Source organism: Semicossyphus pulcher, unplaced genomic scaffold (genome assembly GCF_022749685.1).
Source record: "Semicossyphus pulcher isolate SPU_LCO1_2020_fin unplaced genomic scaffold, fSemPul1.0.p SCAF_28, whole genome shotgun sequence".
Lineage (NCBI taxonomy): Eukaryota > Metazoa > Chordata > Actinopteri > Labriformes > Labridae > Semicossyphus > Semicossyphus pulcher.
In genome coordinates, this window is record NW_027211702.1 from 398,280 (window position 1) to 425,115 (window position 26,836).

At 37.9% G+C, this 26,836-nt stretch overlaps 3 protein-coding genes across 7 annotated transcripts; 1 reads left to right on the forward strand and 2 right to left on the reverse strand.

The window, feature by feature from the left end:
- Positions 1-4,787: 4,787 nt before the first annotated feature.
- On the forward strand, positions 4,788-8,821 carry LOC138605081 (cystatin). Of its 2 annotated transcripts, none has more exons than XM_069677167.1 (5): positions 4,788-4,877; positions 5,010-5,221; positions 7,361-7,512; positions 7,623-7,724; positions 7,874-8,821. In XM_069677167.1, the coding sequence occupies exons 2-5, from the start codon at positions 5,134-5,136 to the stop codon at positions 7,964-7,966; spliced, it is 435 nt and encodes a 144-aa protein (XP_069533268.1). In that variant the 5' UTR covers positions 4,788-4,877; positions 5,010-5,133; the 3' UTR covers positions 7,967-8,821. The 2 variants fall into 2 exon arrangements, with proteins under 2 accessions (XP_069533268.1, XP_069533267.1); XM_069677166.1 differs by having other exon boundaries at positions 4,789-4,877; positions 7,871-8,821.
- LOC138605021 (hatching enzyme 1.2-like) lies at positions 8,644-11,043 on the reverse strand. Its single transcript, XM_069677091.1, has 8 exons — positions 10,969-11,043; positions 10,468-10,486; positions 10,327-10,407; positions 10,071-10,211; positions 9,842-9,959; positions 9,570-9,748; positions 9,296-9,377; positions 8,644-8,791 (listed from the first exon to the last, which is right to left on the reverse strand). Exons 1-8 carry the CDS (start codon positions 11,041-11,043, stop codon positions 8,644-8,646), a joined length of 843 nt encoding a protein of 280 aa, XP_069533192.1.
- A 2,120-nt stretch (positions 11,044-13,163) lies between these two features.
- rassf6 (Ras association domain family member 6) lies at positions 13,164-22,506 on the reverse strand. 4 transcript variants are annotated; one of them, XM_069677245.1, is made up of 11 exons: positions 22,370-22,506; positions 18,900-18,976; positions 18,582-18,660; positions 18,160-18,329; positions 17,288-17,382; positions 16,955-17,154; positions 16,761-16,862; positions 15,221-15,272; positions 15,009-15,127; positions 13,869-13,966; positions 13,164-13,505 (listed from the first exon to the last, which is right to left on the reverse strand). In XM_069677245.1, exons 2-11 carry the CDS (start codon positions 18,956-18,958, stop codon positions 13,427-13,429), a joined length of 1,053 nt encoding a protein of 350 aa, XP_069533346.1. In that variant the 5' UTR covers positions 18,959-18,976; positions 22,370-22,506; the 3' UTR covers positions 13,164-13,426. The 4 variants fall into 4 exon arrangements, with proteins under 4 accessions (XP_069533346.1, XP_069533347.1, XP_069533345.1 ...); XM_069677246.1 differs by having other exon boundaries at positions 22,354-22,379; XM_069677244.1 differs by lacking the exon at positions 22,370-22,506 and adding an exon at positions 19,258-19,741.
- Between the last annotated feature and the right edge of the window lie 4,330 nt (positions 22,507-26,836).

Here is a 26,836-nt window from a genome sequence, read left to right on the forward strand (position 1 = left end):
TATCAGTAGCTGCAAAAGCCAGCGATTTAGCCTATCTTGTCTTTTAAGAGGACAAAACCTTGTATTGGGATATGGTTTAACAATGTAATATTATTTAATTAGTCCCTGGCTTGTTTTCAAATAGTTTAGGTGTAAGGAGGGAAAAGGGGTAAATATAGTTAAAAATAACTGTAAAGAAAAATACAATGTGATAACATAAACGTAGTTTAGCATTAATATAGGGCCTATAGTAATGATTGAAATAACACATTCATGTCAGCTTTAACTGAGGTGTTAGAACACAAAGGGCATGACAAACGTTTTGTGCAAATGGTGTTGTTTCCTAATAGAAATTTTATTTGCATACAGCTAACAAAGATCATAACTGGCTGGATCCCCTCACACATAGACATAGATGCAAAACAGGTTTTAGTCAGTTATCCATCTGATTGTTAAGCCTACTTCATAAAACAGGACGTGATATATTTAGTTATTATGTAGCTTACCAGGTACATGATTACAGAAACACATTAAATCCATTAATGGTTTCAGTGCTCTATGATTTAGCAGACAATAAATTGGATGACTGTAACACCTCATTTTCTAAACCAGTGACCTGTGATACCCCATCAAATGGAGGTGAAAAAACACATACGTCATTGTTACACAGTCAACACAACACTGCAGCCACAAAATTACCTGCCACGAAATCAACACCTCTCTGATACAATATCAACAGACACCGTGTTAAGGCTTCACAAATGACTTTACACATTTGTTCTTCTCTTTAATAAAGCTAAAAAACAAGTCCAATATTACACATTAGTAGAGGCAGTATGCTCTGTTTTGGGCTGTTTATATGTGAAGTAACTTGGAACTTTGACCTAGACAGACTGGACAAGAACAATCTGGATGTTGAATGTGGCATGCTGGTGTTCCGTCCACTCATCAGGCAAACAACACTGACATCAATTATGCCATTGAAAAGGGGGATTTCCAATTTGAACAAATGCTGCCCCCCCCACTTTCGGACACTGACCTTTCAGCTTCAGCCTGGAAGAGTAGAATTAGGTGTCATTAGGAAAAGGACAGCAGCAAGGCCTAAAAGATAACTGTTGTCGGTTGTGTATGTCTTCTATGTATTTAAGTTTTTTCTTTATCACCAGTTAATAAAGTGTATCATTTAATATAATCTAAAAACAAGCACAAGTGTTAAAGTGTATATATTTTCAAGGCTGGCTGGAGTGATGTTAATTCAAACGTTTAGTGAAAGCTATGGTTGTAGTTTGTAGATTCATTGGACTGGACTGAATCGGCTTCTTGTTACTTGACTTCTTGACCAGTTGAATGATTCTTTTCTGTCAATGTCTCTGGTCCAGAACTATCTGCCTGTCTATCTGCCTTACTGTATGAGACAATGTAATAGCTGTTTGGCCCAAACAACCTGTTGCTTTTTTGATAAGGGTGTTGCTTCCCCCTGCTGTGCATTCTTACTCATTACATACTAAGGTCAACACAGCTGGCAGGAGAGTGGAGCTTGTACAGGTGCACCAGAAATCTCTGGAAAACTCTGAGAGATCAGGATATCAGCCAGCATTTGTCATTTTGCTTTTAGTCTCATTACGGACCATCAGGAGAATTTTGCAGTTAAATCAGATTTTCCTCACAACTTATGCATGATTTTTTTTTTTACCTGTGCAGGGAATTTTTTCCTGTTTGCAGGTGTATATATTGCTACCTGTTTACTGATAAGAAAGTATTTCAGCTCCAATAAAACAAACAAACTGTACCTTTTCAGCACCAAACAGAAGACAGACAAAGTGAGTGGCAAGCTATTAAAGGTCCAGCTACATCATATTATTATTAGTCACATATATTTTCATCTTTTATTTAATTTAATAATTGAATAGAATAGAAAATACTTTATTGTCTACTTTTTGCATTCAAAAGGCAGAATTATTTCTTTGACTGGCGTGTGCAATTATATGCTATATAAAACACAGGGTGTCACATTTACACAAGGTGGCACATTTTAAACCATTCAATAGAGCTACATTAAAAGAGGGCACCATGTTTTCAATGATAATGTCAAAAAGGTGTTCAATAATAATATAAAGTGCTATGTGCAGTATAAGGTAGCAGGCTGACTTTAAAGTGTTCTTACTCATTAGGATATTTAATGGCAAACAGGACAAAGATTTTTTTTATAAAAATTTCCTTTGCACTGGGGAATTTTTCCACTTAGGCATTGGACTGCCTTCCATGATGATGGGACAGTTGAGTTTGTTTGCAGCCTGTGATTGTACTGCTTAGTTTAACTGCTTTAGTTTAGGTGTTGCTGTTGATTAAAACATCCAAAGAAGTTATTGAGCTCATTTGCAAATTGAACAGAGTCCTTACATTGAATGCTTTGTTTACCCTGTGCTCTCCCTGCCTCCCTTACATTACAGCAGGAAAACTTCCACCTTCCTCTTGAAGTCACATTTTCCATTCCTTATTTTGCACCATAAATCCTTATTAATGGAAATAAAATCACTATGGTCTCCCTTTAAGAATGCATATTTCTTTTTTATTAGAGTTTGTTTTTGGTCTTTTGTGAGCCATGGTTTGGTGTTTGGAATCAACCTTACAGTTTTTGTTGGGATTACAGATTCTGTGCAAAATTGCAGGTGGAGTGAGACAGAAGGAGGTTGATGTCCTCATCATATCCTTCAATGAAAACATCCCAGTCTGTGGCTTCTATGCATCCTCTGAGTTCTGTTGCATCATTAGTCCATAAGGGGATAGTTTTAGATAGTACAAGATGAGCTTTAAGTCTTTGCCTGTATTTTGGCAGTAGGTGGATTACATCATGGTCTGAGCACAAGTGGTGGGTGGCATTTTTGTCACATACGCATGAGGTATGTTCCCAAAACATTTGACTAGTATTCTGTTCTGCCTGGATGGACAGGACACATATTGATCTGGATAAGGCAGCATAGGAGATTAATCATAGTTATTGAAGTCTCCAAGTAGAAATACAGGCTGGTCTGCCAATTTGTTAAGCACTTTGTTGTAACTGTCAGTGATGCATTCTGCTGCAAGAGAAAAGTTAGGCCCTCGGACATAAACTAAAACGACAGAAATTTGGCCAAACACATGTAGGAGATGGTGTGGTCTGAATGACATCATCAATAATTCAAAGTCCTTAGTATTGATAGTTTCACTTACAGTAAAAGTAGTCGCCCATCTATTGTTTACAGCAGGTCTGGGTTTACAAAGGTCTAATTAATTGCTCTGTTTTAAAGGTGTTTGTGTGTTTTTAAAAGTTGGTTATAAGTAAATCTGTGTCTGTTTGTACCGGTGTTATCTTCATGTATGTGTTTCAGCGTGGTGGGTTTTTTGTGTGTGTGCGTATGTTTGTTTCTGTTGCTGCTTGTCCTCATGACAAGCAGTGATCAATTTTGCTGCTATAACCTCACATGTGTGCCTTTCTTCTTTTTTTTTAGTGGAAAATATTCACCTCTCAAAGCCTGGTATTTAGGGCACAAGGTGAGGAAGAATAGCTCTGACACTACCTCTTGTGTACATAGTTAAGACTTTTCTTAAAGTAGGACTTTTAACTGTGGTCAGATAATTTGCACATATGAGTTCTCTTTTTAGTGTCAGAAAGCATTTTAATTTACTTCTGGACTGCTTCTGTAATATCATTTTTTGTGTTTTCTTTAGGTTAAGAGTCAGGGCCTATAGGTCTGAAAGAATGTATGCATGGTTTATTTATTTATTTCTATTCTATTAATTTCTCAGTAGTTAATGGAGACCAAAGCAGAGTTAAAATGAGAGTAAATACAGAGTATACATTCATCAAATGGCCAGAAACACATTTCCCAATAAATGCTTCTGTTGCTCTGTATCTGCTGGATGTGGAGATAAAAACTTAAGGGAGTTATATTATATGCCAGGGCTTCATGTGTGTTAGCCTGTTTTGGTGGTCTTCTCCTCACCAATGTGCCAAACATCAATTTTTTTGGCAGGCAAATATGTGTTCAGGTTAAATATGAGAAATGCATTTCCCTCTTATACTGACAAATTTACAGCATCTTTTAGAATTTGGTGTAAAGGCTGGTAGAACAAGCTTTTGAAGCCTCACGCCAAAAGAATATGTATTGATAAAAATATGTAAAAGTCATAATTATCACTCTTCTGCTGAGACAGGAGCAGCCTAAAAACAATTCCTGGCTGTCAGTCAGCCACATTTCGATGAATAAAGGCCCACATCACAAAGACAGCCTGCTAATTACTTCCGCTCTGCTACACTTGCTGACGTGTATGCGTTTATTCATTGCTATCAGAAGAGTTTAAACCCTCTATCACATGATAACAAATGTTCTGGACAGGATGTTGATGTAGCTAGAACATAAGTGTAGTTCTGCTGTGTCTCTGTAGATTGCACAGTGACTCACCACATGTGTAACCAGTTGGGATTGAGTCAGATCTCCACAAAAGTGCCTTGTTTGTTCATGTAAAGGAACTTGCCATCATAAAGACACATCACATTAGCAGGACATACACACACTCACAAAACGCACATGAATGCAAACACACAATGAGCACAGGAACACAAGAGTACACACACAATGGCACATACATATCTGACACACCCCCACACCAACCCTCCCACCTAGTCAGTGTCATACCCACTCTCTGTCACACACTCACAGAAGCCGCTGATGGCTGTTAAATCCCTACATGACGTCATTGCCAGGCAGTGGGTGGTTGTGGTATTCACTGGCTTGCCAAACATACCAGAGCTTAAATACTGAACTGCCCCTGCCATTCACTAACAGCAGCCACCCTCTGCCTCTCCCTCACTCACTTATTTCTCTCAGACTGCCTCACTCTTTCTCCTGCATTCACTGGTGAGGTCCTATTTTTTTCAATTTCAAAAAGCTAAAAATGTATGTTATTTAAAATTTTGTAGTCTGTTTGTTATGTGTCTTAACTTTTCAGTAACTTTCTTCCCTTTTTGTCTGCTTTCTCTGTGGACACAGACACCGTTTGCTGCAAACACTGAAGCACGTCTGTGAGTTGTCTGGCAGGAGGTACAGCTCGAGTGTTCTGCACATCTGAAGTCTTTTTCTGGAGATTCATCTTCCATCAGTCCCTTGTGAGAAAATGTCTCTCCCGCTGTCGGTGCTGATATGCCTGTCATTCATCCAGCTGAATATGGGAGATCTGCCTGTGGAAGAAGTAATCACAACAAGTAAGTCATAAGATATATGAGTATAGACATGCAGTGTTATAAAGAGGCAAATGAGATGTTAGAGTATAAAAAGTTAGAAAACGGACCTACTTCGCATTCATGTCTGATTTCTATGGGAACAATTTCAAAATGTAGTGCCCATATTGTTAACTGGCTTAGCATGGAACAACAGAAGACTCATTATGTGGTATATTAACTGTAATGATCACATCTACAAAATGGATACAATTTGTAAAGATTAAAACAAAGATTAAAAGGATATGTATTTAAAACTCAGCAATCACTAGATATACAGTTACTACTTCTAATGACTCTACCAACTCTGCAGGTTAAATCACGTTTCATTCCTTTATTCTTGTGACTCAGATGAGTCTACGTAACGCAAGTGTCTGTTACAATGTTTTGACTATGTCATCTCACAGCAGCATAAGACTAGTTAGACACTATATTTTGTGCTTACATTTTTGACTTTTTGTTGGGTCAGCTTTCCACAAAGTAGTGTAAAATAGTCCTTTCCTCATTATCTTATGAATTCAACTTCATATTATGTACACACTCTTAGAAACAAAGTTTACAGATTGATTGAAAGTTAAACAACTCAGCCACAATGAAAGCAGCACAGGGATTTGTGCCAGAATCAACAATAACAATCTTCAAACTAGCATCACAAAACATTTGTATCTCTGCCAGTGTGTTCATATGCCATTGTGAATACAATGAAATAATAAAAAAGTAAACAATGTGTTTGAATAGTAGTTAATGGAGAAAAACATGCAGTAGACTTTGTGAGCCCATATGACACAATGGAAAAAGAAGTGTTGCATGTACAGTATGTACTCACTCTGTAGACTGTGACTCTCTGCTGCTGTCTGGTTGGGTAGAATGAGTCAGAGAGTTTGGCTCTGCAGGCAGTCAGAGAAAGTTTTCATTGGTTAGATGCTGTTTAATTTGGCAGAGGGGAGTTTGGTTTGGGACTCTTTGGGAATAAAACAGTCAGTCAGTGTCCCTCATCACAAATTCACAAAGTTTTCACCAGCATTAGTGGCTTCTGTAAGTGGACTCGTTTAACTGAGCACAGCAACCTTAGTTCAGTTCCATACATTGCATGTACTGTTAAATCACAACAGGATAAAACAAGTAATAATAAGTAAAGTAAATAAGTAAAGCAACAAATTCTATGTTCGGTTTAAAGTACTCATATAGGATTATGGTATGTTTTAGTCATGTTTAGTTCAGTGTTATGAGCTTTAGAGACCATATGGGTATTGTTGCTTTATTCAAAGTGTGACTAACCTGTAAACACATTACAGTTGATGTCAGAGGCGTTCTTTTTCTCTCTGCTATAGTACTTATACTTTGTCCAGTGGTAAAAACTTGTGTTTTGTTAGTTCAACATAATTTGTATCCTAAGGGAGACATGAATATCTGTACCAATGTTAATACAAATTATATAAAAGTTATTGAGAAATGTAAAAAACTGTAAATACACTATTTATGGCAATTAGTCAAGTTGTAGAGATAGCTCAGTTAGGACCAACGTGATGAACTGACGGCACAACTGACATTGCCATTCCTTAAGCTACACGGCTATAAGCAGGCTAATAGCTGTTTATTAATATAAAATAAGAAGTCTCTTTTTGACCAGCTGGCCCACCCAAGGTACCAGAGCTGCAACAATTATCTGAAAATTCTCCTGCTCTTCCCTGGAGAAAACCTGTGTTATATCCTCGGCCTGATGATTGAGGCTTTGTTTGGCAGAGTGAAACAAGTGTTAGCATAAACTGGCTGAGTCCTTGATTTGGTGGTCTAATAGTTTCCAAGTTCTTGAGTGATGTTCTGGATTGAAACAGCAAATTTTCAGGATGAAGGAGCATTAAAACCCCAGAGGGAACACACACAATCATAACATGTAGCAGCTGACTGTGTGTGTCTGCGTGAGACTGTGCAACTGGAATAAGTGTTTACGTGTGGTGTGCTTTCATTTGCATAAGACCATTAATTTACCTCTTTTTACATTTTAGTGTATTTGCATTTCCACTTTAATGGTCTTTCTGAGTACTTGTAGCATGATATATTTCTTTAGTATCCATCATCAGTTATTTAAAATATATCTTTTGTCTGTGTTTAATTTCCCCGTAGAAAAAGTGCCTCTCCTGGGTGGCTGGTTTGACAGGAGTCCAGAGTCAGCCGAGGTTCAGGAGGCTACTCGACATGCTGTGAAGGAGTTCAACTCAAACTCCAAGAGCAAGAAGATATTTAAACTGGTTTCCATTGCCGCTGCTCAGAGCCAGGTTTCATTCATTTTAAGAAACCAAGGAGCCTACATGCAAACGTTTTTGTCACTATGTAATCCCATGATAGTGTCCTCACATATAATAGTTCTCTCTCCTCATCTTATCAGGTGACCAGCATGATCAACTTCAAGATTGATGCAGTCCTGGGAAAAACAAAGTGTCTCAAGTCTGAGAACCACGACTTGAACAGCTGCAGTCTTGTGAAAAAGGTGAATCAGTTGTACTTGTTTATCTTTACATTCAGATTTAGCTACATGTTTAGCACTCAACTTCTACATTCCTGTACTTAAACAGTCAGTTAGACTTCTGAGAATTTTATACATGATTTTTACTTTTGTTGTCTCCCTATCCGCAGCAGATGAAGTGTCACTTTGAGGTGGCTTTCAACCCCATCAGCCAAAAACATGAGCTACAGACACATAAGTGCAGGAAACTGTCGGAGAGTGCATAACTTTTTAAAGGTTCAACGTTTTATAGTTTAGCTTTGGCTAAGCTTTGACTGCCTAATGCATTTTGATACAATGTTGATTCTTTTTAATTTCTTGAATAAATGTTTTGAAGCTGATTTTAAGTGATGGATGTGTGCTATGATAGAAAATATGATGGACAACTTGTAACAATGACACATCATGGTCTCAATAAAAGTAGTTTGGAAAGGTGACCAAGAGCATATTGATTACTATTACCATACTGAACTATTTTAATAGTAGTTATTATCTTTATCTGTGCTTTTTGACTTGCACTTGTATTCTATATTATTATATTGCATCCCTTATTCATTTGACTCATGGTTTTGTAAACTGCTCATGCAAAGGAAACACTAGATCGCAAATAATACCAAAAAATTATTGCTTTATTCAGAGATCTAAATTAAGGGGTTTTAGGCAATAAGAAAATAACACAAAACTTTTTTTTTTCAGTTTTTATTTAATTGGCAGGATTTTGACACTCATGAGGTCCTGTCTTGTTAGGACTTTTCTTCATTGTATTTCAAATGTCTGAAAATATATGAAAGATAAGCGATTAGTCACCAAGCCTAAGTTTCTAAAGAAATATCTTCCATGTTACGAATGAAACAGTATGAAATACTCTTCAGTACATTTCAGGAAAGACAAAGGACCTGTCTCTTTAATGATTTCTATACTCACTGCAGTTGTATAACCTATTGATCCTGAGGATATCAATATCAGACATCTCATCCCTCTGTCCGATCGGCACAGAGGAATCTGGAATGGGAGTAATGGTGTCTGCTCCATACACTGATGTGAAAGCAGTCCTAGAGAAACAATTAAAGGAATAAAATTAAATTACGAACTGATAAATAATTGTCCTTTTTAATTATTCTACAGAAGTGGTGAAACGTTTCAAAGTAATATTCTACAGTTTGGATATTTACAGCTTTCCTTCTCTTGTGTACAAAGAAGTAAAGATCTGTGAACCCAATGCAGGCATGGAAACTAACTTTAAGCTCCATTATACAATGGTTTTGTTATTGTAGTGATGCAGCGGTGAAGCCTTTTTCAGCACATACTTTAACATGCCGCAACTTTACTGTTATGGTTCAGTCTTATCCATGCTGACACTTTCCAACAAAAAAATAGATAACTTGTAAGCATTCTACATGTCAAAGTCACATTGACAGCTTGCGATTCACAAGTTGCCAACAAAAAAAACAAATCAAATAGTCATTGTGTTTTACAGAGCACTGACAGAATGAAAGATGAATTGAAAAAAATGAAACAGCTCAATAGTACTATAAAAGAGTAAAGTGAGACATTACCTTCCGTAGTGCATAACGGAAGAGTAATCATAAGGCGTGTTCAAGTTGTTGGTGTCCTTTTTGTGGAAATTGAAGGCATTTGCTGTACGTACACAAAGAGAATATGTGAGTAGGAGTATATAACAACACTCCACCTGGTTACCAATATAAGTGTTACCAGTTCAATTTAACTGACACAATGAAATGAAAAAATATTGTGATTAAAAATAGCTACAGTTGGGTTGGTACAAGCTCACACATAGTGAGCAACTGTGCTGCTGCAATTGAAGCTCACCTGATGGGACGTTTTGCCAGTTTATCCGGACATACTGGTCCCTGTCACTCCTTGTATGCTCATGGTGGAAGCCAAGCGCATGGAGGAGCTCATGCTGAATGATCCCATGATCCAGACAGCCGTACACAGACAGAGAAACCACCTGCTTCCCTCCATCTTTTCCAATGGTGGACCAGCACCTGCAGTACAGAGCACAGAGACACAGGAATCCTGACCGCCTGGTGTATAAATTCTACAGTCCATCCAGTGTATTGTTTTTATTTAGCTCTCACCCCATCTCACTCTCAATGCTGAGGTAGTCAGACTGGCCATTATACGGAACAAAGCGAACGCAGGTCTTCTTGTGGAAACTTTCCATAGCTTTCTCAATTGAGGCCTTTTCACTGTCATCTGTAGAAAATACATGACACAAACATAATCAGCTTGCTTTTAACCATTCCTTCCTTAAATAATTGACTTATTATTGATTCTAATTATTATAAAATTATTATTCGCCCTTACAGAAGTAATCGCTAAGGCTGTAGGGCACTTCGACATGTCCACCCCAGGATTTTTCCCATTTGCAGTAGCTGCTCCAGCAACTCATAGCATTCCTCTTCTTTGAAAGAGCGACATCACCTTCTACCAGAACATGGTTTATCCCTGGAGTAAGACAAAATGTTGGTAGCATGGTAAATAGATGCACACATTCATACTTCGAATACCCAGTCTCCTGTGCACCCGTCTAATCGTTTTCCCCTGAACAAATCAAGTGTACCTTTATTTGCCTCAAGAATTTTTGAGGTAATGTCCCAATGGAAAGGCTCCTTGGTCCTCACACCTAAAATTAGAGGATTCAGTTACCAAACATGACTATCTCTATTGTGAAAAAGAATCTGCGAAGAGATAAATCAATTACCTTCCTCATCTTGTCGCCCCTGCAGAGACACAAAGTGAAGACATTTGACTTTTATCATTGTGTGCGTATTATTTGTTGAGTTCAGATCTCATATAGTTCTTGTATTATGTCAACTTTATACTTTTAACTACTTTTAAGTCCATTCATTATGTTACTTTTTTTCATTTCTGTAACTTTTATGATGTGTTTACTCTCTGGATCCTTTGCAACTAATGTCTTGTATTTTCACAATTGTGCTATATTTTTTCTGGTGACTCCTTCTCAAAAGTCAACATATTGTTTGAAAATATATGTATGTGTGTCTAAAAAATACACCTTTCTCTTCTAAGATTTTTGGAAGATGTGAAGTCAGTCCCTGGTTGCTGAAAAAGGCTGTTAAAAATGTCTATGGGCTCATAAAGCCATAAACAGCAACTTAGGTTTTCTTTATATATGTCAGAAAGAGTTGAGGTCATTGTTTTCATTGTTGTTAAAAGATGCTTTTGCTGTCATATGTCTTACCAGAGAATTGTTCTGAGTTGAAAGGCCCACCAGCAGGGCCAGGACAGGAAAAAGACTCAGGTTCATCATCCTCATGTCAAAGCCTGTTTCACAGAGAATATTGGCCAGCAGTGACCACAAACGTTGCAGTTTTGCTTTTATACAGCCAAAAAAGGGAGGAATTGTAAACAGGCTTACTGTAAAGGCAATACACGAACCCCCTAAACAAATGTTTTAATGCGGGGATAATCTCTAACAGGAAACTCCCTCAACATTCTTAGGTGGCAGTCAGACAATGGTCTGCACATTCAAGGTAAATACATACACACATGCATATAAATATGTATGTGATTGACTATGAGAAAGTACTGATTACGTAATACATCTATATGATCAAGATGCTGTTGTTTACAGGAGTCATTTGGTGCCGTAACACTGTAACTAAGACCTACACTGTGGACAGACTAGGGAAAATATACACAGTACATAATAGTCGACACCCAAAGGTGTCAAATATCTTTTTTACTGGAAATAAACCTTTTCACAGTTTTGCTTCTTCTGCTTTACTGGAACTAAGAATAAAGTGGTATAACATATTCAGAGTATAGATTTTATACTGATCATGGCTTTTTTTTTTTCTTCACAAAAGGAGAAGGCTCAAGGTTTAAATTCAGCCATAATTAGCTATTTTATTTTATTGATTGTATACATCTTTTCTCACTCAGCATGAAGGATAAAACATCTCCTTCCTCAGTTCAAAATCTTACTTGACAAAGAGAAACATAATGTTGTTGGTGACTATATTAGTAAAGGTGAAAATGATTGTAGCATAGGGTCTGAATTGTGTTTTTCTGAGATGGAGATCACCCAACCAACGTCTGTGGATCTTCTCCATAACACTGAAGCCTTTCCATGCCACAGTCTTTCCATTTGTAAAAGGCCGACTGGTACAGGCTGCTTGGTGGACATCACATGGAAACTCTATTCTTCCATAAAACAACCAGCTAACATTTATCCTCATTTCGCCATTCATCATGTCAGAGGAAAATTAGACTCAGCTTTCGGTAATAGGAAGCCGTCTGGTGGGCTGGTTCTTTAGACTTTACCACTAAACAGCCCAGACAGCACTGCTCACTCTGCACTCCACCATTATTTAACTATTAGGATGACAGTGTTTTCCACTTGTAAGCAGTTTACTGTTGTAAGCACACATGCACACACGCAAACACACACACACACACATATAAAAACTATACATATACTGTATATATATTCACAAAATTCAGTCTGTATGCATCTGCATGTGATATATGAAAGATGTGTGAGTTCCCAACACTCTGCATCAACATGCTACAAACCAATGAAATACATCCCATGGTACTAATACAATTACTCGCAACTTGAATGACATAGTTAGCCAATTATTTTCAAAATGTTAACACTTACTTTTTCTTCCTGAATTTAATAAGAATCAGAATCAGAATCAGCTTTATTGGCCAGGTATGTAGACAAGGAATTTGACTCTGGTTTAATTTTGCGCTCTATGTACACTTAAACATAAAATACTAAACTAATATGTACAAGTCTATATTCAACATTAAATATTAAACTAGTATTGACAAGCCTACAAAAGATAATAGTGCAAATGTGAGGAGTGCAACGATGCTGAAATATATGATTAAAAAAAATATGTAATTATGTAACAGATGGGTTACTTTACACGAGTCAAGTTTCCAATATTTACAGTTAAAACAGTGTGCATAGATTCATGCCAGAAGACGGATGATATTTATATATGAATAAAATGTGCCTATATGATGAGATGAACAGGTGACAGGGTTTTTCCACACTGATTGCTCTGACGCTCTGACTGTTAAGTGTTCATCTGAGTGACAGTCTGTCTTTGTATTTTGGCATACAGTGTTCTGTAACGCCTAATGGTGGGGAGAAGTTTAACACAATAATCTACCTTTTATTTTTGTGTAAAAGGGAACTTTTTCAAAGACTGCAATACAACCTAAAGGAAAATGTACCCAAGGTATTGGGCATTTCTTTCCCTGCATTTGAATAAAATAATTTACATTAATGTTCATATCATCACATCAATTATGTCATAACCATGTCAAAATTACAGTTACATTAAAAAACATAAAGCACAAAACAAGAGATCCCACAACTTCAATTTATTTATGAACAAACACTGATTTACATTTATTTACAAAATCTTAGAACTTCATCTCTCATCAAAAGTTTTTACAGTTAAAAAAAAGGATATTACTGATTCAATTTTTAAGACCTGAAAAAGTTCCATGTATTTATTTAAATGTGTTTTATCTGTCAGTTTCCATCTTTGTGTTTTAATTCTAAACCTTAAAATCTTAATCTTTCTTTGAGTGAGTTCTCCACAGTTCCTCTGTTACTGTGCTGCTTTGATGAATGACTGGTCCTGTGTCGGTGATTCAGATCAGATCAGCAGCTATCAGACGCTTGTCTCAATGTGAGGCGATGATGTCTTACAGCTCAGCATACGGGATAGGAGTTTATGCTGGTTGTGGTACCTGACACAGACACACAGATAAAGGCATACTGAATATGCAGCAAATCAAAAAATGTTAATCTTGGCGCCATCATGTGTTATACAACTGTTACTACAAGGATGTTTTTAAATACTTAAAAATGAAGAACATCCGTGAGACAGGTGCACAGCAGAATGAAGTCATGCAGAAGAACGAAGTGAACTGTGCACTGTTAAGCCAAATAAATGATAAGTTTTTAGCCTGTGGCTCCAATAAGATTTAATGCCTAACAAAAAGGGTAACTTTTTTCATTTAATGTTAGGCATAGTTCACTTGGTTTAAGCTACATTAATGAACTTTAGCAATTCAAAAGCATTTTGTTCAGGCTTATTTTTAAGTACTTACTTGCTTACAACCCTCTGTATCTCTCTGTTCTCCTCCTCCCTAAGTTTCAGTAGAACTTGTTCCAGGATTGAAAGCTCCAAGTTCAGATACTGTGCCACCTGAGAGGAGGGGAGCAGAAAGCATTCACAGTACTTCAGACATTGATCCTAAACAACTACTAAATAATACATCAAGACATCCTTTTTTACTCCAATTAACTAAAAATGTGTTTACATCACTTGAGCTTAACAGGCACTCATGTTTAACAGTCAAGAAAATATCTTCCATGACTAAGTTTCATGAGTAATTGAAGGATTATGTTGTAAAAAAAAAAAAACGGGCACAAGCAGAATTACCCTATATATCCTTTCACAACTCCAATGTCAAGGAAAGGAGTCAAGCCATGTTTGTCAAAAACAAACACATATAACAACAAAGAAAGCCATGCCAACAGAAACAAACTTTACAACAAACTGTACTATTCAAAATAACTATATTGTAACTCTGATAAGAGGGGTGAATAATGGAACATTTTTTACTAGCCCAGTATTTAAAAACAAAGACGTAGCCTATAAACTGTTTTATAGATGTAGCAAAAGGCACACCCTCCTTTCCCACTAATATTTTGTTCACAAGCAACAAAAACAATGTAAATCATTAATTGAATTAAGCATTTACGCTATATTTATAATTAAAATATAATGAGTACACCATTTATAAAATCTCAATAAGTCAATACATCTAAATTCTAAGTTTATTTTTCAATATCATAACTGTCATGTTGTTGTTCCTGACTTGTTATCTAATACTTGTTCAAAAAGTACTCAGTAAATTATTAACCCCTCATTTCTATACCAATCATTCAATGTTCCATATAAGTGTCCAGTAAGTACCCTGTAAATAATAACTCATAAACATGCAGGTTATAATCCCTAAATATACTTCAAATGTACGTATGTAGCCACAAAATGGACTTTAATGATCGACTTAAACTGATACATCCATATGATTGTGTGTTTGTAACATCAGTGACATCAGAAAAATAAGCCAGCCCGTTAATATATTAACTACTTGGTATTGACATGCTTCATACATTATTGTGTTTTGGTCTGGATTTGTACTAAAAGTGAGTCCCACAGGAGATGGGGCTAAAACACTCACATCATCACTGACTTCCTCCTCATCCATGTCCATCAAAAAGATCCTCATGATGTCATCAGAGGGCCCCTGCAGTATGCGCTCCCATAGGGGCTGGTCCTTGTTACTGAGCTTCTTCTTTTCTGGACAACACACACAACATTAGTGAAACATTTTGCTATTTTACATTGTCTAAATACTTCATTGAGAGTAGAATTATAACAGGGGAAGCAAACCTCCACTCTGGTGAACACAGTACAGAGCAAACTCCTGAGGATCGTTCTCTATCTGTAGGATGAACAGACAAGAACATGATTCAAATATTATGTTGTAAATAACGTTTTCATCTTCTTCAATAGATGAGTAAGCAAATATTTTGGCAAATGTAATTACTTCAAATGCCAGACTGTGACAATAATCCCTTACAAGTAAATGCCCTGCATACATTTTTTTTGCCTAATGCATGTAAGGATATTTTTTTTATTTAAGTATTGTCAGTAAAATGTTCTTAAAGATATAATCTTGAAGATTTGAATATAAATAAATATCTGTTAAGTCACTATCTATCACAAAATGAGGTAACACAACGGTTGCTGAGCCTATGGCCCACTGATGAAAGCCTTTGCATTTGCAGTATTGCAGACGGGGTGTCTGGTGCGACTTTCATGGAAAAAACAAGTGGCGACCAGTTAGTGACGCGTTTTCTATCACCCAGCAGTGGTTGGTGTGCCAGAGAGGGTAGGCTGAGCTAACGCAACAAACAAACTTGTGTGTAAAGCGGCTGTTTCTACTGTCTCTGCAAGTGTTGAGAGTAAACAGTAATCTACTATGGCTGAAAAAAAAAAGAAAAGATTGATGACTACAAATACATCTTCAAAAATAAGTGAAAATACAAAGAAAAAGAAACTAATGTGACGCTTGGATGAAGGCAAACAGTCTAAAAAGGAAAGCGACTGTGGAGGAAAATCAAGAGTTACAACTGTTGCAAAGGGAGCCAACCGTGAACATCTGGATATGAGGGAAGTGTACCCCTGCAATTACCGTTTATCGCCATAGGGTGCCACTAGAGAGAACAAAAGTGAGATCTTCGAGATTATAACTTTAACGTATTAGAAATAAGCACTGATTTTAAGGAAAAATGATCACTGAAAGGGTTTGTTTATCAATAATACTGCTGCAGTTCAGTGTATATTGCATTTTACTGCTGTTTTACCACTTAATATACTGTTGGATAGTGTCATCTACAGCAATGCATTATATTCTATAACATCATCATTATATTTGTAGAGTGTCTGTCCTTTGACAACCAAATCTATCTAAAAAAGTTAAACATTTCATGAGCGAGAAAAAACAGCTTTTTTCCAGCTCTTTGGAAATGCATCTTCCAGTTTTTTTAATTTCATTATTGTTTTTTAGAAGAAGAAAAATTCCAATACAAATTCCAAATCACAAAATTTGGAGATACAGTACATAGTTTCACTGGACAAGAAGGTAAGTAATAATTGTTATATGAAAACAACAGTGTAAAATTATATCATATCAATATAGCTGATGTGGAAGTATGGAGTAGTATAAGCTGGAAATACTGTACCTCATATTAAGTTGTACTGTAAGACGCAAATGTCTACAAGAAGAGAGTCCATTTGAGTCACTCTAATGCAGTGCCTCATGCAACATGCAAGGTAACTTTTAATTGAAAGGACAACATCAAGGTGATTGACATCTGTGCCCTGATCATGTTGTCTCTCCTGCAGTTTGAAGTGGACGGAAACTCACCTTGAACTTGTTTAGTAGCTGTACAATGACCTGGTCTGTGGTCATTCTGCTGGAGATCCGAACTTTAGTTGGAGTACCGAAGGATGGAGTGAAGACTGAGGTCTGTAAAAGACAAGAACAGGTGAGGTACAGTGCAGATGGGATTGGGGGTAAATGAAGGGTAGCGTTGGGGGGGATGCTGAGCAGAAACCTACCTTATAGTTATAGAAGTGTCCATTAATAGAAAAGCGATGTTGTCTTTCCTTCTCTCTCTGTGCTGCTGACTTTCCCCTCCCCCTCCTCCTCTTGACCAATGAGGCGTCACTCATGCAGCGAAACAGGTTGGACTCGGCCTCCAGCTCAGTGCTCTTCTGTCTCACAGGACGCAGAGTGCTGGTTTCATAAACAGCTGGGCCTTTAGAGTTTGCACAGACACGCCAATAAAATGTCTTGCATTTAACATGAATGTATAACCAACAGTTAAGACTCTTAGGATAAGTGTTGTTGTTGGGTCATCATGAGAGATATGTGATGAAAATTAAAACAACCTGGTCGAGGATTGTTGACTACGGTGTCCTGTGGTGTCTCAGACATCTCATCTATCTGGTGAAGGTCGACATATTCTCCCCAGCGTATCATACCCCTGCAGAGTGAGACATTATGTCAATTAAATCAATAACTTGCATGTGAAAATTTCCATTAATTAAATTTAAATACTTGAATCGTAGTATAACATTTTTGATCCATGCCAACTATTGATGTATTTAAAATCTCACATAATAATGAATGGACTGCAATTTATGAAGCTTAGCAAGAACTAGGAGGATAAATGTCACGGTCCCTGTACTGTGTTCACTTCACTTGGTTGGCTAATCAATAGTTATGTCCATCAAATCAATGCTAAAAGCTAATATTTGGGTTTGACACAAGAGTGAATTAAAACTTCTGGCAAATGTTGTAAAAATAAATAAAAAATCCTCATTTATGACCACCTACTTAGACCGAGATCTGTACTTTGTTAGCACTATTGCTCAAAAGTCACGTTTTAAGGTATTTCCTTGTCAAGGTTGGACAATAGAAAGTTCTGAAACTTAAAGCTGCCTTTTTTAAATCTAAATATATAACTCATCTTACCGATGAGTTTTTGGCTGTTTATCCACTTCAACAGACCAAACATGGATGACAATGTTTACAGGATTTTATCATCAAAATGTAGTTTTGCAAAAGAGAATCTCTCAGAATTCCTAGTTTGTTTTGCTGATGCTTTTGAATACCCAACAGTTTTTCATACCAGACAAAATCAGATATAAAGCCTATGGCCAGATTATCCTGTGCTTGTTAATGAAAAGGTTTTAGCGTTATTTGCAATTTGCTCTGTGTTTTGACATATTACTTATAATAAACAAAAGCTACAAACAACCTCTTGTTTCCGAGCGGGCTGACCGGACTGATCGGACTGACTGGGTCAGGTGAGATCAGAGGAACAAATGGAAGCATCTGTTTATCATCTTGTATTTTGAGCCTGATCAGCCGCCGTACTCCCCAGGAGATATTCAGGAAGCCTTCCACCACCACTTCTCCATCAGCAGCCTGTTATAGATATGATGTGTCATTACAGCCATACATTAAATTGATATAGAACTTCATGATCTAATTTTGTTCGCAGCTATGTAGTAGCTATACTTTTGAAGTTTGATGAGTTACTTATGGTCATATCTCCTGTACTAAACAGCTGTGACTTTTTGTACAGTTATGACTAGGATAGAAAGGCATAATAAAGGCTAATTGGGAGAAAAAATATATAAAACAATAGAAAATGTTTAAAATATAAATATATCATACCTGAGAGTAACTGAGGTGAAGCTGAGTCTGGTCCTTTAGGAAGCAGTTGTAGTTCCTCAGTAGGGAGAGAAACTCTGCTCTGAAATGAACACAACGGCAATGAATGGCTAAATATATATGGTGTCGCAGGCAATAACACAGCAGAGGATAATACAACACAACTGGGTTTATTTGTATTCATGGTCCGAGTATGGTTAATTTACAGTAAATGTTATAAAACTAAAACCATGCCTGTTTTATGCCTGACAATAATAGTGTCTATATGCGAAAGTACTGCCAAGCAGAACTCAGCAGACTCAACTACATGAACTGACTCACCTGGACAGAGTCCTCCCGTCCCCTGCCTGGATCTCTGGGAGAAGAACTACTGCATTCATCTTTGATATCTTCAACTACTGCAGAGAGAAAAACAAATGAACAAATGGTCATAGCAGCAGCTTGAGTAATCACACAGAAGAAATGGCTAAATCCTGAGCTTGAACCAGAACAAACACTAGAGGCTGCAGACTTGTTGAATGCTACTTCAGCGTGCTTGTTACGTTTGTGAATGTTCCCAATTAAAGAGACCTTAGCAGCGCTATGTCAACACGGAACAAGATTGCACAGAGAAAGAACTAAGCTGCACTTGCACAACCGACACTCCTTCTAAAAATAAACAATATAATTACAGTCTTACCTTCTCTAACGAGGCAAATCAGAGCTCCCTTCTTGATTCTCCTTCTTTGTCTCTGTCTTTCTTCTTTCTGTGCTTTAAATATCTCTTTCCTCTCTCTTTCTCCCTCTCTTTGAAGTATTTGTTATATTTATCCCTCTCTCTCTCTCTCTCTGTAGCCGTGCCTTAAGTCTTTCACTTTCTTTTTTTGTGCTTGTCTCTAAGAGATTTAATAACAGTACTCCACCCAGTAACCAGTGATGACAGTGTAGACCAAGCCGTTTGTTTATTCTTCGGTCAGAGACGTTGAAGCCTATAAGCCTGTGAACAGATTGTTGAAATATCCATGTGGCAGCTCTTTTTAAAAATATAACGCTTTTCTTTTTTTCTCTTTTTGTCTTTCTTCTGTTCTTCTAAACAACTCTGAATAAAAAAGCAGTCTGTCTCTCTTCCTGTCTTTCACACTTCCCATGTCTCTCTGTCTCAGCCTGTTTGCTGGTAAGAAATATCTCTGGTATTCAGCAGTTGTCATCCGCCTCACCACTACATGTTCTGACTGACAGTTCACTGTTGTACGGAGGGATAAACAAAACAAGATTTAAAGGTGCAGTACACAACTGTCCATGAAGCTATAATAGGAAAATATAGGAAATCCCTTCTCATCAGTATGAAACTAATACAGCTGTATTTACAGTATAAACACAAATAAAAAAGCAAAGCAAGCTCAAAAAACTTGACTATTTATGGATTGTGTAATATTTTCTAAAGGTTAACACCAAAAAAGAATGAACATTTCTAACACGACTGCAAGTTATAAGTTAATTGTGAAGAATAAAAAGTCGTCAATATTGCGCAAAATACAGAGGTGCGTAAAAAAGGGCATAATAATTGTATAAATGTAAAAGAAATGAAATGTTATCAGTATCAACTCTTTAAAAAAGTACCCATATGGTTGGTGTCATATGAGAGTAGCTAGCAGTGAACAAGTTGTTGGAACTAAGATGAAGCATAATGAAGCTATTATTTGGAAGAAAGAAGAATCAGCTACATATTTGATTGTTGTTTGTTTTTATAGTTTTTTATTAATTAGTTCTTCTGTGGAGACAGCTGAATGTGTGCAGCATTCGAGGCCAAGACAAATGTCCCTATGGGGAACAATAAGGTGTATCGTATCGTAATGTAACGTAATGTATCATATCATATAGTCTCGCATTGCATCACATCGGATTGTATCATATTGTAGGACTAATATAAACAGGACTAATATTAAACTTTACCGACTCATGGCTATATATTTATATGTGTATAAAGAACATTATAAAGGCAGAATTATGAGTGAAAGAGAATGAAGAGAATGAAGAGAAATCATAGATTCAAACAGGAATATTTGACATATTCTTTGTTTAATACAGATTGCAGACTTTGATCGACAACCCTTTTTGCTGGTCTCAAGTGTGATCCATTCCACCTGGCCAAGGGGCAGGACTCTAGACCACAGGGCTCAATTTCCATCTACTGCTTTGTAGCTACGTATTTGCTCATTTGTGAATCAAAGTTAAACACAGCGACTCCCAGGTGTGCATGTTTGTGTCTGACATGACATGGGTCGTGGCTGAAAGTTGGCAAGAGTACTTCCATGAAAGTTAAACAAAGGTATTAAAGGTTACAGAGAGAATACAGACAGGAACATGTGGAAGAAAGGAGCGGAAATAATTTGCTGTTTTTGGTTCACTATGTGCATGACTTCCACTTCTCCTGTTTCTATTTCATCCCTAACTTGAACTGGCGTGAGGACGTTACTGTGTGTTTTTCATGCCTCAACATGCAGAATTTAAAGTCCCCTGGAGCAAAGACATCCAAACTGTGTGTGTCTACATGTGTGTGCTTGTGTGTGTGTGTTTGATTTGTGAATCACATGCATTTCAAAAGTCAAAGAAAAGTCAACAACAAAGGAGAACTACTGATATATGGTCAACATGCAATGTCAATAGAGTGTTAATTCTTTCAGTCATTAATCTAATACAGGCACTCACTGGCAGCAGCAGTTTTTAAAACTTGGCCTGAAGAAAGGCAGCTGCTCTCAGCCTGAAGCTCAAGTATCTAACAAGAATATCACTGTTTAACATTTAAAATGAATTGGACTTCAGTACAAAATATATAGCCTTGTTCAGACTGTCAGGGACACTTTCACCTATTCAGTGATTCATATTGGTGTGTCCTACTGAGGTATTGCCACATCAGCTTATGATTTCTTGCAGTAGTGCTGGTTGCATTGCGAGTTTAGAGCAGTGCTATGCAAGATACTCCAACTCTTTGATAAAACATGTAGCCCTTTGTTCATCATCAGATAGATGTTAAAGTAGAAAGGGCACTGTAAGCTTGTAAAAATTATAGGGGCACTATCTGAGAATTTAAGATAATCCTTTATTTATCACCAGAGGGGAATCATTTAGTTTTCTAAAATGATTCATTTTGTCATTAGGAATTTCTCCAGCAAAGCCCAAACACCACACTGATATGAACAATGGTACAGATGATGCAGTGTATGTAAAACTGTGAGCCTAAAAAAACATAGCCAGGGGTAAAAAGCCAATGTAAACCATGCCACACCCAGTTTCTGCCTTTATTGCCTTCCTGTATGTCACTCCCCCTCCCTGCAACTCTATCTCCCTTTCCTTACTCCTTTCTCTCTTTCTACTGTATTTTAGTATGTTACACTTGCTCCTTCTCACCCGGATACACTGATTTGATCAAATATGTAATACTATTGTCGTGCCTACTGTTCTTCAAACTCTGTTAGGTGCTGTTTAATATGAAAAAATAAAATGCAAAAAACATTTATTGTATTACACTGATTAACAAGATACAGTTTAGTTTAACTTGTCCTTTAGACTGTTGCCCTTTACGAAAAAAAATAATGCGATTAAACCCACAAATAAACGCTTGAAACCTACCTTTTAAAATATCGTCAGGTATGTAATGAGTACAGTCTGTATCAATAAAAAATGAATGAAAATCAAAATTTGTAACAGCATTGTTTGGTTAACTGGTTGGTTTAACTTTTACTGTTAAGAACACTTTAACAAACTGAAAGCATAAAGTAAGGATGATGCAACATACATTCATTATCGCCTACCTGGCCAGTCTTTCAATCTCCAAACAAATGAAGCTGGTTCACTCCATGTTTGAGGCCTAATGCCTTGTATAAGTGTGTGTATGTGTGTTTGTGTGTGTTCATAGGTCCAGAGTACAGTGCATTTGGTAGGAGGTGAGCCTCTGTAGCACACTGCAGCAGCTGGTTAATTATTGCAGGACACGTTGAGACAGTGCTAGAGGGAGGGGCTGATTGACACCTGATATGACTCGACTGCTTTGTGTGTGTGTGTGTGTGTGTGTGTGTGTGTGTGTGTGTGTGTGTGTGTGTGTGTGTGTGTGTGTGTGTGTGAGAGAGAGAGAGAGAGAGAGAGAGGAGAGAGAGAGAGAGAGAGAGAGAGAGAGAGAGGGAGAGAGAGAGAGAGAGAGAGAGAGAGAGAGTTTCCTACTGGTAGCCAACTTTCAAGATTTGACCTAATCAAAAGCTCCCAAGCTGTTTAGACTGTAAGAACAATATGTGGATTGTAATTTGGAGCAGGTCTGATTACATTTGTTTTTCAACCAACCTTAGTATTACTTTGGGCCACAAATGATTAAATCTTTGTTTAGTAACAAGGCTTTCTGAAACTAAGAGGCCACCAGCAGCTGGTCATGCAGATGACAGTTGCAAGTTCAAAATGGGAACAATAATCCAGGAAGGCTTGCTGAAGACGGACATTAATTGACATAGTAGTTAGGTTCATAGTGTAAAACAAGTACAGGTGTCGCAAGCAAAGTTCTGTGCTCGGAGTCTTTTCACTTTATATATGCTTCCACAGGGTAATACCATGAGGAAATACTCCATTCATTTCCATTGATATGCAGATGACATTCATCAGACACATCCTGTCTCAAAACGATGCAGAAAAGTTAGTCCATGCATTCATTACTTTGTTGAAGGAATTTTGAAAAAACATATCCATCTTGAGAGTGAAGTAAATCATGTAACCTGAGCAAAAATTATATATTCTGTGTGAAAAGCATGTATTCTGTATTCACAATGTGTTTAAAATCATATGCTTTAAAGCCATTTTTTAAAAATCTGTTCTGCTCTATGCTCTGTTTCAACTGAGTCAGTGACTGTGTCAGGCTCCTGAGCCAGAGTCCAGAGCTGGAACCAGCCACAATCAGATGGGTGCGTCTCTATTAGAGTCCAGTGGAAAGAAAAAATCATCCCACTTCTGCCCGCTTCGGACACACTTAGAGATGAGCAGAGCACATGCAGATAACAAAACGAGGTGAAACAGAGTGTAGGAAAGCTCCACAGAACCACCACAGAGAATATAAGGTCAAAGCTCTGAACAGTGCAGGCAGTTACAGCATGGTGGAGCTCCGAGTTTGTTGCTGTGTTTGACCATCTGTACACAATAAACTTGTGTTGCATCAGATCCTGCTATTTCTCAGAGCCTTTTTTGATAGACTTCATAGAGTCTTGAACTTAGACTTTTACCATTTTTAAGAGTTTTTAATTAAGTGTGAAGTCCGGGGGGATCAGGCCTGTGACCTTTTTGACACAACAACTTCTAGGTTGGATTATTGTAATTTGTTATCATCAGGCTGCTCTAATAAATCTCTCAAGACTCTTCAGCTGGTACAAAATGCTGCAGCACGCGTACTGACAAGAACTAGGAAGAGAGATCACATCTCTCCTGTATTAGCCTCTCTGCACTGGCTTCCTGTAAAATCTAGAATAGAATTTTAAATCCTTCTTCTCACTTACAAAGCTCTTAATGGTCAGGCACTGTCATATCTTAAAGAGCTCATAGTGCCCTTTACCCCTCTAGAACATTGCGCTTCCAGGATGTAGGCCTGCTTGTGGTACCTAAAATCTCGAAAAGTAGTATGGGAGGTAGAGCCTTCAATTACCAGGCCCCCCTTCTTTGGAATAATCTACCAGTCAGGGTCCGGGAAGCAGACACCCTCTCTAAAACTTTCCTCTTTGATAAAGCTCTAAGTTAGGGCTGGCTCTGGCTTGGACTAGCCCATAGTTATGCTGCTATTGGCTTAGACCTTTCTGTTATAATGTCAGATGGGATTGATCTTAATTTTGATAGTATAAATAAAAAGGGATAGCTGTTTTACATTGTTCTTCTACCTACTTCTCTGAAAAGACTGTTTGTGTGACTGTAGTGGAATGTATATCCTCCATAATCACATTTCAGGCATGGTGTACCACAGGGATCAATCCTCAGTCCTTGGAACATATTAGCAGTTTAGAAGAATCAGAATCAGCTTTATTGGCCAAATATGTGGGCACATACAAGGAAATTGACTCCGGGTTTTTTGTGCTCTCAATGTACAGACCCACATATTAAACAGACATACTAAACTTAAAAACAAGGACAGGTTAGACAAGGTAACATAGACAGACACTAAAATCTAAATCTAAATCTGTTTCTCCTAAAGTCCAATGTCTTCTCCACAGTCTTGAGCGGGTTGAGCTCCAGGTTCTGGCCGCACCAGAGGACTAGCTGTTCCACCTCCCATCTGTAAGCAGACTCATCACCGTCCCGGATGAGGCCGATGACCGTTGCGTCGTCTGCAAACTTCAGGATTTTAACAGAGGGGTCCCCTGAAGTGCAGTCATTTGTGTAGAGGGAGAAGAGCAGTGGGGAGAGCACACACCCCTGGGGGGCGCCATTGCTGATTGTCTGGGTACTGGATGTGATGTTTCCCAGCCTCACCTGCTCCAGCTCTTCAACAATATATTCCACATCTTTCATACATAACTTATATTCAATCCAATTTCAAAGTCAGCATTAGCAGTTTAGCCTCAGCATTAACATTTTAGCAATGGCTCTCCTACACTTTATTCCACATCTTTCATACATAACTTGTATTCATTTAAGGTTCAAGCTCAGCATTAGCAGTTTAGCTCCAGCTCTTCTACTATGGGTTTATAAAAATATTGAGACCAAAAGCATTCTAAGGTACAACTGAGAAAGTATTGGGAATAAAACTATAACTTAAATGAATTTTTATACTTCACTCCCTAGAAGATGACGACCTTGTGGTGCATTCCATTTGTACTCGGAAGTCGGAATTTCCCAGTTTCCAGTTGGAAATTTCAACTGGAAAGCCCCCTTTCGGGGTCGGGGTCGGGGTTTGTGAGGTTTCTCCAACTTTCGGAGTTGGAAATCCGACCTCATCAAAGATGGTTGCTCTGTGCATCAACAGTAAATAAAAGCTGTAGTATTCACTGTTTATTATGACTTCTGTCTTGTGTCATTAAATCAGTCGTACACACAGCACTGTCCAGATTATATCTGTGGACATGTTGTGGACCTCATATTTGTTCTGTAGTTGTTTGTTCTGTAGTTGTTTGCAAAATAGCCCCTGCGATAGGCGCTGCCATCTTGCGATGGTGACATCATATGGAGCCAGAGACTGCACAGTAGAGATCGGTGAGTGAAGCGGCTGTAGCCACTTCCGCTAACCCAAACACACTTACCGAAAAAACAACAAGGATCCCGCACGCCGGCGTGTTTAACAGCAGAACAGCTTCTCTGTGTTGGTCTGAGGTTAACGTTCACAGGTATGGAAACTTCAGTGACTGTAGTGATTGTTTTTGTTACGTTTCCACTTGCGGATCGTCCTCCACTCTGCTCACCTGGAACTGACTGGCTGCAGAAGCCAAATTTGTCAACAGAGCTGTCAATCATCATTTTGACAGCATCAGATAACTAATTAAAAATAAACTTGTCACAAAAATGAACACTTGGACGTAAATCAGCATAAGAACTAACTATTATGACAGAAACCATGTTTGAGAAAAATGTATTTGGCATGTATTTTGATTTTATAGTTTGGCTCATCTCCCACCTGTCAACATGGAGGACGCAGGCTTTATGACCTACACTGCAGCCAGTCAGCAGGGGCGCCCGAAATGTTTTGGCTTCACTTTTAGGGAGCTGTCATGTCGTCCATCTTTTTATTCAGTCTATGCTCTGCACGTCCCTGGCGTGTGTCCGTGAGTAATTATATCGCAATCCTCTAAATGACCCTCGCTGACCCCCGTTGCTGCGCTCACTGTAATTTAGCTTGCGCAGGGCTTTAGTTTGTCAACAATCTGATAAGTACGAGTTTACACTTTCACTCGTCGCACCTGACATGTAACAGGTGTAACAGAGCAGCTGTTAGCAACCTGAACTAGTCGTTGGGGGGTGTGGGAGGCCTCTATTTACTGTTATGCGTCCTTTGGACAGTCACACAGCCACCACAACAACCCACTCAAGCCAGCCTCCACTTCGAATAACAGCCAAGCCAGCCACCACGTTTTTTTGGAGTGCACATATGCTCGGCAGTACGGTAACAGAAAATATCAGGTCATTCTGATGTGGAATTTCAAAATGAAAGCCCTCTAAAATGGCTAACATGAACAAATTTTCCCCCTGATGTCAGATTAGGATTAAAAGTAAAGTACCTGTTATCACACACTCATTTCGTTTCAGAGTGACAGTACAACATCCCA